Source organism: Cloeon dipterum, chromosome 3, assembly GCF_949628265.1.
Source record: "Cloeon dipterum chromosome 3, ieCloDipt1.1, whole genome shotgun sequence".
NCBI lineage: Eukaryota > Metazoa > Arthropoda > Insecta > Ephemeroptera > Baetidae > Cloeon > Cloeon dipterum.
Window position 1 is genome coordinate 1,470,212 of NC_088788.1, and position 13,866 is coordinate 1,484,077.

The window sequence follows — 13,866 nt, forward strand, 5'->3', positions numbered from 1 at the left end:
TAAGCAGCACCTTAAAACATCCACAACTCAGTATGAATTCTTTGTGAATAAACATCACGAAGAAGCAAACTATTTAACTATTTTTATTTTAGAGGACATTTTCAAACAGCTGTAACCAAAAATGAAAACATGGATTATGAAAATAAGGCTGATACAACCCCCTCTGAACCAAACCAAAATTATCCCATTGAAACAGAAACATCTTCCTCTGATCAAGGCATCACGTCCTCTGAGACTACCAATTCGGAATTGAACACCGCCACGATTTTAAAAAGTGACACGACTAAAATTATTGCGGAAAATTCACGTTGTACGTCGACTAAATTTACAAACCACGAATATTTCTGATGTATTCAACAGCTGAGAAGAAAGCAGAATCTACCACAGAATATCCTACAAGGACCTCACCAGCAGCAGAAGCGAAAACAATCCTGACCACAGCTGCCACAACGACAAATTCGGGCACCACAACTGCAACATATTCCACCACCACAACCCAAACCACCACCAGAACCACAACCATCACTACAACGACAACTACCACAAAAGCGACAACCACATCCACCACCACCTCGACATCAACAACTACGACAGCTAAACCAATAAATGTAGGCTCAAATTTATTAGCAGAGATGATATTTAAAATTAAAAATTGGTTTTTAGCTGGCTTGTGAACTGTCTCGGTGCGCAAACTTCACTTTCGTCAAAAACCAGCAGGTTTTTATTTTAATCCTCTTAATATAATTTTACAAACATGAGATCAACTGTTCAATTTTTATTTTTAATTAGAAATTTCAAACATGAGTACAATTAATTATTGCCATGCGAAAACGGTAATTAACACGTTTCGTACTATACATTATTCAGAGCGAATCATCAGTGATCAGCGGAAGCACGAGTAAGAGGAAAATTATGCCATTTACGATAATTAAAATTTTCCCCTTTGAATTCAGGCAAGCTAATTGTTAGAAACGGAATGACGTTTCTCTTCTCGTCAGCAGCAGTGAGCCAAATTGAAGCGGCCAAGAACTGCTTTTCGCGCAGTTTGAATTTAATTTCTGTGCAAGACGCGCTAAAAATGAGTCTTATTCAAAAATTGCTTCAAGGTGCGAGATTTAATTTCATTATTTTTAATTTTGTCTCGACGAGATTTAAAGATGTTGGCACTGCTTCTGCCGTCTGGACAATTGGCTCGAACGAAGGTAACATGTCGTGCCAAAATTACGATTTGAGTTTCGCCTGGTGCAACCCGAAAAGAGAAATCGTTCTTCCAGCGATCATGCAGAACATGAACAGTTTGGAAATTATTCAAAAAGGACTGACGACGTCAATGCTTAACGGTGCTGCCGTCTTGAAAACGTCAGATTCTAATTCATTATTTCCTTTTTTGTGTGAGGTAAAGACACTTGATTAATTGGTTAAATTAATATATATTTAAAAACTGATAAATTAGCCAAAAGGTGATTTTCAAGACTCTTGCCTTCCCCTTAAGTGCAACAAAGACGTATGTTTCGTATTAATTTTGACACATTCATTTATTTCTACATTCAAATGTATAGAGCACATTGTTCGACGCAAATGGGAATGTTAAGGGTAAAACGTGAAACCTGCAAAACTCGAAAAAAATTAAACATCCAAAGTTGTAACTTATTTTACAATGGCTTCTCCAATTGACAATTACCAAAAAGGATTTAATTATAGATTATCATTTGAGAGATAATAAAAATAAATAAATAATAATCTTAATTTTGTGCATAACAAAATTGTTTTAAATTCAGACGGAGAAAAGTATGGGAAGTGGACGCGTACCTGTGACAAATTGTACCTCTTCTCTAACAAGCTTGTTAGTATTAAATTTTTAACATGTTTAATTAAAAATAAATAATTAATTAATTCCTTATAAAGGGCACTTGGCAGCAGAGTTGGGACCTTTGCTGCAGTTTAGGCATGAAACCAATATCGTTTAACTCGGCGTCCGATTTCGAGTGTTTGAGCAACTCGACGAAAGCAAACTGGACGCTAAACTATAATTATTGGACGGCGGGACGCGCAATGGGCACCTGGGGTAAGTGGGCCTGGTGCCCAGGAGCCGTCAACCTGCCCGACTCGCTTTCCTGGGCTCCGGGGCAACCGGACAATAATCAGAAAAACGAGAATTGCCTTCATTTGCAAGTGATGAAAAATTCGAGCGGTACACTTTTATCAGACCAGAACTGCAGCCACAAGTACGTCATGGCTTGCCAGGTGGGACGACATTTTTCTGTCCACGTTAATGTATTGACAGCCAACATACAAATTCTGCATGGTTTTCAGGGCGACGCGTTGATGGCGTCCGACTGCAACAAGCCAAACTGTCCAATGGAGTGTTTTAAAAATGCAAGATTTTTCTTGTCCTTATTAGGACTAATTTTTTAATAATATATATATTTCAAACGTCATAGGAATTGATTTTCAAAAATGGCATATTAAATGGTTAGTGATTTTAGCCTAAATTTAGTGAAAATTGTCTGATATTCTCTTACAGATTTGTTTGTTCACGGCCAGTGGAATGCCGGTTGTGGCAAGGATTATCTGTTTTCGAAAACAACTGTAATTTTTATTTTGGAATTAAAATTTTCTATTTAAAATTTAATGATGTTAAGCTGGATTGGTTGGGCGCGTGGAATTATTGCTGTTCCATTGGAATGAAATTGGCATCGATTGAAGCTCTTGAGGAATTGAGTTGTCTTACGAATATGGTTGCGAAATATCCCAGAGCGGGTAAAATAATGATATTTCTAACCATAGTAACGAGTATTTGAATTTTAAACTTTTAAAAACTTTTATCAGTCTACCCTGATCAATGTGGAAGGGATTTCTGGACATCTGGCACCAACCGCGGTTGTCCAGGAGTTCACTTCTGGTGTTCTGACGACGAAAAATTGAACAAGGAAGAAATAGCCAACTGGAAAAACGGGAAAATGCCCTCGGAGAGTGCTGATCAGTGCATTTTTATTAATTTGTCAAATTCGACTTTGAGTGAGACCTATTTGGGCACTGATTCTTGTACCAAGCAAAAACAGTTTCTTTGTGAAGTGATATTTTACCATTTTTTTTATTCCACATTTTAATGCTTGTCGTTTTTGTGTCTCTCAGGCATTGCAACCGGGCAATAAATCGGTGCAAATCGCGCGCTCTTGCTCAGAAATTTGGAATGTGACTGAAAATGAAGTGAATGATATAATTATGAATCCAAGCGGCGACGTCCTCAACCAAACACGCAATCTCAAAGTGCGGCTACGCAAATTAATTGGAGTTATTTTTAAAATCCTGTCTTTTTTTGCTTCGCAGTGTTATATAAGGTGCTGCGGGAAAAAAGGACACGTTGTAAATATATTTCTTGAGTTCCCTTTTTAAAAATCAAATTTAATCTGAATATGGAAAAGATAAAAACCGGGTCACTGGTGACGGATGAAATTTTGCGCAACTTGGAGGACTTGACGGCCGACGACCTGCAAGCCATGCAGGATGGCTTTGAAAACTTTGATTCCTGCACTTCCATTCGTTAGATTTTTACATGTGCAAATCACAATTTCAATTCATTATTTTTTGCAGAGTCCACTGACGAGTGTCACCTGATGGCCCAGATGTTCCAGTGTGGAAAGAAAAATGATCCAGACCTGACTTTAGGTCTCGTCACTGCCATCAAAGGAGACGCCACTGTGACTTTGAGAACTATCTGCATACACAATTATATCTTTTATCTTTTTACTCGCCAGGTTTCAGTAACTGCTACAGGGGGAATAAAAACCAGCGGGAGATTATGTCCTCTGTATCCAAGTTGTGTTCCAAACGTAATCTTACTAAATTTAGACTAATTTACAATAAGATTAACTAATCTTGTTCTTGCAGCAAGCAAATATTGATGAACTTAAAAACACTGGATCATGTAAAGATTGATAAATTTTCTTTTCAGCGATAAGCCTTAATTCGAAGTTAAATATTGAGATTGCAGAGAAAATTGAAATATTTTATCATTTTGGATAATTATTCTTCATTTATATTAATAATCTCAATAGAAATACAAAAAAATCACTCAGGTCGTATTTTTATTTCAGCATTAGGAGGAAATATGACGACAGCCTCGAATGGCAAAAAATACTTTATGATATATGTCTCAGGAATGGTGTGTAATTCAAACAGTAAGTAAAAATGCATCAAAATAATATTATTTTTCTAAATTTAGACCGACGCTCAAGCAGAAGCAGACTACTGCTGCAAACTTGGCAGCCACCTTGCCATCTTTGAAAGCTTAGCGGATTTCGACGCCTTAATGCAAAGCTGGCAAGGTAAAAACTCTCTTTAAATTTTGTTGATCAATTGGGAGCTGGAACGAATATCACAGATAATTCAGGCCAATTGGGTTACATTGGGCCGACCTTCGACAACGGCGATGGCACCGACAGCTGGTGCTTGAACTTCAAGAAGCTGCCAGCAGGAATGATCACAGACATCAACAAATATTATCGCAACCAGCAGTTCGCCACAACTCATATATTCGTGAGGCAAGGCGCTCGATTTGAAATATATATAAAAGGAACAATGGCTCACCGAGTTTTGTGTGGCCCAATTCCCTACTAAAGTATCTGAATTTTGATCAAATTATGACAATCGTAGAAAACATTTGATTGATTTTGTGTTTCGTATAATATGGTGTTTTTTTACTTCCAACAAAATAATAAAAATAGCTGTTGCGTCTAATAATTACAACTGGTTGTTGTTTGTATGACACAGATCATATTTGAAAATATTTATGATGCTTTTGTGACGTAGTATTAACTATAATTTTGAGTCCTGCTCTAATAACAGTTTGAATTAATAAATAAATATATAACAAAATATTTTTGTTTGATTGCAAAAAAAAACAATCAGAGGGTTTTATAACGATTCTGCGGGCACACTTAACACATATTTGTGCACGGCTTTCTGTATGTAGAGCGCGACCAGCGGCTCATATTTATGTCTTTGACGAAATGCGTTCGTTTTACAGGAACGTCGGGTTTTAAAATGCGTTAACACACAGTCCCTTTTAAAGAAATTGTTCAGGGATCATTGGCTCGCTGCAGGTAAAAGTAGAGAGAAAATTTAGACCTGCTTGAACGATGGCAGGGGAAAAAAATTGAAATAATATTGTACTTTATTGCCTTTGGCGATTGTCCTATACAATTAATCACTTCAGTAAGGCGAAATAATTAATTATGACCGTCGTGATTTTATCTATTCACGCGTTTGCCCTAAACCACATAGAGAGAAAACACACACATCTCAAGAGAATTTGCTAATTTGTAAACTAAACAAAACACAAATGCATGTGTGTGCGCAATAAGCAACGGCATAATATCTAAATCGAGCTTGAAATTTATGCAGCAAAACTACTGGAATATTTTTTTCATAATATACATATAAGACAATATATGTATATCGCATTTAAATCATTTTTTCAAAATTATATTACGCATCACGGAAAGTAGTGAAAAATGGCCAGTCCAATTAATGCGTGATGCAACCCCAAATAATAATATTCTTTCACTGCGACTGGAACTTTCCAACGTCCATATTATGGCTCGAAAATTATGGAGGGAAAACACTTTGTGACATCAACAGTTTGTCACACATATAGCAGGAAGTTCCGAGTTTCACAATTCATGCTGAAAACTTCTGCCTCTGTCTGAACAAACAGCTCTTTTACAACGTTGAAAGTCAAAATGAGGGTTTTGGTGCTTTCGACGATCATATCAGTGCTAATAATTGTGAATTATCAGGTGAACGTTTTGATGGATATGTGATTATGTTGGGATCTGGTCTAAATTAGAAAAACTTTAAAATTTAGTTGGTTCTTTGCGGCGGTAGAAGTCCTCAATTACGGAAACGTTTACTTTCAAAAGGTAAAAAAGTATAATAAATAATCTGGTCAAATGTTTAGAAAACCTGAAGCATTCGAGACGACCTTTTATAATCAAGTGTTGTGGAGGTTCGAAATGTTCGTCATCTTTTAAGCATAAACCACCGCTACGTTCGAGCGATTTGAAAACGAATAACACTACTATCCTTAAAAAAGCCAGCACTCCGTATGAATAATCTGAATAATTTGTGAATGAGAAGCAAGAAGCAAACTATTTAATATTATTTTCATTTTAGAGAGCATTTTCAAACAGCTGAAACTAAAAATGAGAGCAGGGAATACGAAAATAGGGCTGATCCAACCCCCTCTGAACCAAACCAAAATTATCCCATTGCAACAGAAACAATTTCCTCTGATCAAGGCATTGCGTCCTCTGAGACAGAATATCCTAAAAGCACCTCTCCAGCAGCAGAAGCGAAAACTACCCTGACCACAGCTGCGAAAGTAGATAGACATTTGACTAATATTTAAAATTAATATATAAAAAAATTAAATTAGCGTAAAGAAGATTTTCAAGACTCTTGCCTTCCTCTTAAGTGCAACAAAGACGTATGTGTCGTATTTATTTTGACGCATCCAATATTTATATTCGAATTTATAGAGCACAGTGTTTGATGCAAATGGAAAAATCAAAGGTAAAATGTGAAACATGTGGAGAATGGATAAAAATCTATGTTTATTACGTGGAGAATTTATTTTTTAATTGAGTCTACAATAGCTACTCCCAGAGGCAATTATCAATAAAATTAATAAAAACAGAATAACGTTTGGTGCTATTGTAAAATCAATTAAAATTCCGATTCTATTTTTTTTCCAAAAAAAGCATTCTCTATATATTCAGATGGAGAAAAGTACGGAAAGTGGACGCGCACCTGCGACAAATCGTACCTCTTCTCTAACAAGCTTGTTAGTATTAAATTTTTAATATGTTTCATTAAAAATAAAATAATTAATTAATTAATTCCTTATAAAGGGAACTTGGCAGCAGAATTGGGACTTTTGTTGCAGTTTAGGAATGCACCCGATATGGTTTAACTCGGCATCCGACTTTGAATGTTTAAGCAACTCGACCAAAGCGAACTGGACGCAAAACTGGAATTATTGGACGGCGGGACACGCAATGGGCACCTGGGGTCAGTGGGCTTGGTGTCCAGGGGCCGTCAACCTTCCCGACTCGCTTTCCTGGGCTCCGGGGCAACCGGACAACGCCCAGCAGCCTGACGAGAATTGCCTTCATTTGCAAGTGACGAAAAATTCGAGCGGTGTAGTTTTGTCGGACCGGAATTGCAGCCATAAGTACATCATCGCTTGCCAGGTGGGATGATTTTTTTCTGTGTGTTGAGAGCAAACATAAAAATTCTGGATGGTTTTAAGGGCGACGCAATGATGGCGTCCATCTGCAACAAGCCAAACTGTCCGATTGAGTGCAGTAGAAATGCAAGATCTGTTTTTCCTTTAAAATCTTTTTTTTTAACAATATTTAAAACATAATAGGAATCATTTTTCACAAAGGGAATAATTAAAGGTTAGTGATTTGAGCCTAAATTTAGTGAAAATTTTTCGATCTTGTCTTTCAGATCTGTTTGTCCACGGCCAGTGGAACGCCGGTTGTGGAAAGGATTATCTCTTTTCAGCTGCAACTGTGAATTTTAAGTTTTATAGATTTTTTAATTTTTTTTAAATATCATAACGATTAGTTGGATTGGTTGGGCGCGTGGAATTATTGTTGCTCAGTTGGAATGAAACTGGCCTCGATTGAGGCTATTGAGGAATTGAGTTGTCTCACGAACATGGTTGCGAAATATCCCAAAGCGGGTAAAATATGATATTTCCAATTAAAATGAATTTGACACTTTTATAAACTCTCAACAGCTTACCCTGATCAATGTGGACGCGATTTCTGGACATCTGGCACCAACCGCGGTTGTCCTGGCTCTCACTTCTGGTGTTCTGACGACGAAAAATTGAACAAGGAGGAAATAGCCAACTGGAAAAACGGGATATTGCCCTCGGAGAGTGCTGATCAGTGCATTTTCATCAATTTGTCAAATTCAACTTTGAGTGAGACCTATTTGGGCGCTGCCTCTTGTACCGAGCAAAAACCGTTTCTTTGCGAGGTGATATTATTATGTATTCCTTTTACCATCATGTAGTTTATTGTTTTTGTGTCTTTCAGGCCTTGCAACCGGGCAAAAAATCGATGCAAATCGAACGCACTTGCAAAGAAATTTGGAATGTGACAGACAAAGAAGTGAATGATATAATCATGAATCCAAGCGGCGACGTCGTCAACCAAAGACGCAATCTCAAAGTGATACTCCGCAAATGAATTGGAGTAATATATTTAAAATCGTGTCTATATTTTTGCTTCGCAGTGTTATTTAAGGTGCTGCGGGAAAAAAGGACACGTTGTAAATTTAATATATATTTCTTTAGTTCGCTTTTTAAAAATCGAATTAAATCTGATTATGGAAAAGATAAAAAGTGGGTCACTGGTGACGGATCAAATTTTGCGCAACTTGGAGGACTTGACGGCCGACGACCCGCAAGCAATGCAGAATGGCTTTCAAAACTTTGATTCCTGCGCTTCCTTGCGTAATCTTTTCTATGCCATTAACATAATTGAAGTTAAAAATCTTTTGCAGAGTCCACTGACGAATGCAACACGACGGCCCAGGTGTTCGGGTGTGGAAAGAAAAATGCACCAGACCTGACAATCGGAATCGTCACTGCCAACAAAGGAGACGCCACTGTGACCTTTTTAGAACTCAATTCAAACAGAATTTTATCTTTTAATTTGTGTTCGCTAGGTTTCAGTTACTGCTACAGGGGGAATTAAAACCAGCGGGAGATTATGTTCTGAGTATCCAGCAGCAAGTTGTGTACCAAATGTAATCTTCCTAAATTTAGACTAATTTACAGTAAAATTAACTAATGTTGTTCTTGCAGCAAGCAAATATCGATGAACTTAAAAACACGGGAAAATGTAATCAATTTAATTTCCTTTCTTGAGACGCATTATTATTTCAATTTTAAATATTGAGATAAAATGAACAATCAAAGTATTTATCACAATTTAATATATTTTAACTGTAAATTATATTAAAAGGTGGATACCCCATCATTTTAATAATCTCAATTATTGGTCCATATACATACAGTTACTTTTCATCAGAATTTTATATATTTATAATAATCATTTATCGTGATTTTAATAAAAAAATGTGTCCCGCTCACGGCAAAATTTAAATGAAAGGTCTAACATTTATTTCAGCATCGTTGGGAGTTCTCATGACATCATCGACTGGTAAAAAATATTTCAAGACACATTTACATGGACTTGTAAGAATTTAGAACAGTAAATAAATGCATCAAAATAACATTATTTTTCTAAATTTAGACCGACGCTCAAGCAGAAGCACAATGCTGTGCTTTTGGCACTCACCTTGCCATTTTCGAAAGCTTAGAAGATTTCAAAGCTTTTGTGCAAAGCTGGCAAGGTAAAAAATTCTCCTGACATTTTGTTAATCAATTGGGAACTGGAACGAATATTATCACAGATAATTCACGCTACTGGGTTTACATTGGGCCGACTTTCGACAACGGCGATGGCACCGACAGCTGGTGCTTGAACTTTAAGAGACTGCCAACAGGATTGATCACAGACATCAACACTTTTTATCGCAACCAGCAGTGGAGCCTTACTCATATATTCGTGAGGCAAGGCGCTGAATTAGAATTAGTCTCAAAAGAAGTTGGGGCTCACCATGTTTTATGTGGCCCACTTCCCTTCTAATTTATCTCAATTTTGATTAAATTATTCCAATCGTAGAAAATATTTGGATTTATTTTGTGTTTGGTATAATGGTATTTTTTGCTCGGCAACAAAATAATAGAAAAAATAGCTGTGTGTCTTCATAATTGCAGCGGTTGTTGTTTGTATGACATATAGTGTGATATATAATGTAAAGTCCTACCAAGAAATGCTGTATACTCTAATTCAAGTTAGAATAAATAAATAAATATAGAAGAAAATATTTTTCTTTGATTGCAAAAATTGGTTTATTATTAAATCACAAATGTCAGGGTAAATAATCCAGCTGATATCATCGCAGTATCAAAAAACCTCTTTAATCTAGTTCGGTGCTTTCCGCTTTCCCCTTTTCCCTAATTAATCAAGCAGGAATTCACCCGCCAGTTGCATTAGTTGCACCAGAGAGGCAGCACTGGGCAGCACGGCACCACCGTGTAATCCTTAAAACGTAAACAACACCACCAGCTGTCGGCCACGCCCACACTGCCGGACGCCGAATTCTCTTTCGTCGTAAAAAGGAAAAGTAAGTTAAATTAGTGAATTTTATCGCTTTATAAACACTTTTTCGGATTTAATCACGGTCTTTTATTTTAATAATTCGACTTTTATGTATTTTGTTTACAATAACACGCACAGACACGCATTTTTGTACCTTTGTTTACATTGTTTGAGCTGTGGAAAAGTGTTTTATGCATAAGTTTATTTTGTTGCAGGCACACAATATCGACATTATGCTTTCTGAACTGAGTCCAGACTCATCTCTGCTGATGCCAGACTTTGATGGCTACAAGCTCAGTCTGGACAACGTGCCAATTTACACGCACCAACTCACCACTGGTAAGAATAAATAAATAACCAGCGAAATTTGTTTAAATTAAATAACAATAACATGTTTGATTATCACATTATTTAACATAAATTCATTCATTTTGCAGGAGTGAGCCACCGTGAGCCGACCTCGCACCAGTTTTCCTTCGCGTTTGTCCGTTTGTTCGGACTGCACAACCACTTGCACGGCGATCCGTGCACCAAAGACCAAGTCTTCTTGATCAACGACAATGGGGAAATTGTCAAACATCTCTGGAATAGTGACGTGAGTGGCGCACTCCTCTGTAAACACCTCTGAATTAAATGAGTTTAATCACAGAAGCGGCTATTTGAGAGCAGCGTGGTGGCCTCCACATCGACAGGCGCTGAATGCCGGGTGCTCAACCCTTCCCTCTGCCTGGACGCTCCGGGACATGCTGCTGCGATGACGGGCGGGGCTGATGGATTGCTCACTGTCTTTTTCACTGGAGACCGAACCACCAATGAAGAATGGAAGGTTTGTTTTCACTCGGTTTTTTAGGAAAATAGTCGAATATTATTATACTGTTGTTTGGTGCAAAGTAGACGGTTTTTTGATACATGAATTTAGCCTCATTTAAGTGGAATGATGGGGATTTTTTTAATTTTAAAAACTTGTCACCAAAATTGTCCCAAAATCCGATTTTTTGAATTTTATCGGATACGCCCCTTTTAAGAGCAAAGGAAATTAATTGCTTCCAGGTGAGAAAATTATAAAAATTAAATAGTGAGAAGTTAAAAAATAGTACTTAAAGAGTCTTGAAAGTAATTTTTATTTTTTCAAATATTGCAGATTTTCAAAAAGGGTGTCTGTTTGGTCTCATTAAAATTCACCAGTTGATAGAAGCGTTGAAAACTGCCTATAATAAATACCGAGTTACATTTTTCAGTTTTCACTTTAGTAATAAAAAGGTTTTAACAACAGCAAATTGCCAGCCTGAAAGTCAGCACGCCAGGAGTGGTCCGAAGCCTTTCTTTCGACCAGGAGAAAAACGAACTTCAAATTCTGGTCGAGTCTGTTGTGCTAAAAGACGCGTTTCCGGAACTGGAGTCGCTCAAAGAGGGCGAGGCAGCCACACTGATCCACTGGCTGAAAGTCAATCCGGAATTAGGTAAATTTTGCTCGATTTAATCCCCCTCATAGTCTGCTACAACAATAATTGTTTTTCAGGCAAAGGTGACGACTCGGTGGTGTTTCACAAGAAGATTTGTGTCCACGGCGTGGTTGAATACGTTGCACTGGAGGAGGGTGGACAGGCAATCTACATCTGCAGTGAAAAAGAGCCTGTCTACGCTTACGACTCTGTCAGGCCTTGCACGCCTACTCTTGAAAGAGTACTTCGTAAGTATTTTTTTATCTCTGGTTCAATGCAAACCTTTGAGCCGATTTACTCAAAAAGATAAATTATTAGTTTCTTTTTTTATATCACAATTTTGTGAATTGCTAGGTGAGCCAATAGCTTACACGTGGAGCCAGACCGAAGAAAATATCAGTGTGTCCTTCAATATACCGGCTGGAGTCGACAGCATAAACACAGAAGTGAAAGAGCAGAACCTGAAGGTGACCATTGCCAGTCCTTGCGGACAGTTTTCCAAGGAGGTCATCAATGGCACTTTGGTCCAAAGCGTTTTGCCCGAAATCGACACTAAAAATGTGGATGGAAGGTAAAAATTGTATCGTATTTTTCTTTGAAAAAATCTAATGAGTTTTATTGGTAGTGTTGAGTTGCGCCTGACAAAAACGGAAGCTGGCGTGGATTGGTTTGAATTTATTCGAAATGACCCTAACGGAACCATGGCTGCGAACGAGGTGGACGTCGAGAAGGCGAATTCGTGTTTGGATAAATATACGTCAGAAAAGCAGGCAAAGGTAAGCGCGAGATGATTGCGTATTAAATAATTTTACTCACCCTAAAAGCAATTAATTTCCTTTGCTAATAAAGAGGGCGTAACCTGAAAAAAATCGAAAAATTGGATTTTCGGGCAATTTTGGCCAGAAGAATATGTAAAAAAAATAGAAAATAAATTATTTTATTATTTTAAACAGGGACAATTGATATAATTTTAATTTTGTAGGACGCTGAAGGCTTGGGCCATGGATTCAACAACAGCCAGCTAGAAGAGTGCGACGAGTTGCCTGCCTCGAGCAAACTGCAGCGTCTGCCACTCGAATCGCATTCACCAAGCCACATTGTGCTGCTGAGCAGTCAGCAGTGGCTGGGCAACAGCCGCACTCCGATTGCGGGTCAGCAGCCGACCCTGCTGCTCCGACACGACGTGGACGCGCTCGTCTGGCAGCCCGGCCATCACCTCGAGTCGCTCACCCAGCACCTGGCCACCTTTCCGGGCTTTGGCTACGTGCAGGCGTCCAAGACGAGTAAAAAATGGCTCGTGTGGCCGCCTGGCGCCTCCTGGGTGGCCGTTGTGGACACTCACCGCCATATTTACCTCTACCACCAGCCGCAACCTCTGCAGACGCAGCTGATTAATAGGAAATCTGGTCAGTGGGAATGCTGGGAATGTTTTGATGGCGTAAATTTCATTAATTTTATTTGTTTTAGGTCAAAAAGTGAAGACTGTAGCTAAACAGCAGGTGGTTGGCCTGCCTGACAACTCGGCCAGGGTCCTCGGCGTCTACCCTGAGGATGATAAACTTTTTGTTCTTCTCGCGAATAATTCCATTGTTGTCGTTCAAGTGAACCAAGCTTAAATTTACATTTTTTTAATAAATATTCACAGACAGAGCTTTTAAATTAATCACGGTGGTGAATTAATTTCTATTAGAGATCTCAGCCCGCGAACAGGGCTTAAAATTAAAAAATGCCGGAGGGAAAAAATGTCTTCGGACCTTCGGGCTTTTAACTTCTCGTTTAAAATATTATCGCCAGCCGCTGATACCTCTGTTCAGATCAGGGTCCTTTTAAAACGCCAATGGCAGCCATCTTTGCGCAGGGATTAAGTTTAAAAATTTTAAACTGCTGTTCATTTTAGTCAATTTTATTTAATTTCTCAAATAACTGGTGTTATTTCGAGCTTGGATCGGCCACATACTCACAGAATAAATAAATTTATTTTTGTAAAAATTTAAAAAATATTAAAAACTTCGTTCAATGAAAAAAAGAAACATCATACGTTTAAAATATTTTCAACCACTAACTTCCATCAAGCGTGCACGAGACGTACGCTTTCGTCGTGTTTTCAACGAACCGTCGAGCAAAAAAAATCTAGCGTGCTCGCCGACTGAATGAGCGCGCAGAAGGATCGC

General features: G+C 38.1%; 3 protein-coding genes across 3 annotated transcripts; all 3 read left to right on the top strand.

Annotated features, from left to right (window-relative positions):
* Positions 1-1,157: 1,157 nt before the first annotated feature.
* On the top strand, positions 1,158-3,939 carry LOC135940825 (E-selectin-like). The gene is given in 14 exon segments (XM_065485894.1): positions 1,158-1,202; positions 1,560-1,593; positions 1,779-1,843; positions 1,906-2,244; positions 2,314-2,390; positions 2,487-2,589; positions 2,643-2,760; positions 2,830-3,074; positions 3,136-3,270; positions 3,331-3,366; positions 3,426-3,543; positions 3,595-3,701; positions 3,759-3,833; positions 3,892-3,939. Coding segments are annotated over 14 exon segments (1,545 nt in total).
* A 373-nt stretch (positions 3,940-4,312) lies between these two features.
* Positions 4,313-9,912, top strand: LOC135940828 (uncharacterized). Its single transcript, XM_065485898.1, has 21 exons — positions 4,313-4,328; positions 4,385-4,544; positions 5,934-6,107; positions 6,178-6,385; positions 6,440-6,490; positions 6,543-6,576; positions 6,783-6,847; positions 6,915-7,256; positions 7,436-7,466; positions 7,519-7,583; positions 7,639-7,756; positions 7,814-8,058; positions 8,118-8,252; positions 8,317-8,352; positions 8,419-8,536; positions 8,587-8,693; positions 8,752-8,832; positions 8,891-8,927; positions 9,216-9,283; positions 9,342-9,441; positions 9,502-9,912. The coding sequence occupies exons 1-21, from the start codon at positions 4,313-4,315 to the stop codon at positions 9,735-9,737; spliced, it is 2,427 nt and encodes an 808-aa protein (XP_065341970.1). The 3' UTR covers positions 9,738-9,912.
* A 332-nt stretch (positions 9,913-10,244) lies between these two features.
* On the top strand, positions 10,245-13,725 carry LOC135941456 (nudC domain-containing protein 1). The gene is made up of 10 exons (XM_065487001.1): positions 10,245-10,278; positions 10,469-10,592; positions 10,691-10,848; positions 10,903-11,079; positions 11,527-11,713; positions 11,773-11,943; positions 12,050-12,266; positions 12,321-12,471; positions 12,678-13,101; positions 13,163-13,725. The coding sequence occupies exons 2-10, from the start codon at positions 10,487-10,489 to the stop codon at positions 13,309-13,311; spliced, it is 1,740 nt and encodes a 579-aa protein (XP_065343073.1). The 5' UTR covers positions 10,245-10,278; positions 10,469-10,486; the 3' UTR covers positions 13,312-13,725.
* The last annotated feature ends 141 nt before the right edge of the window (positions 13,726-13,866 follow it).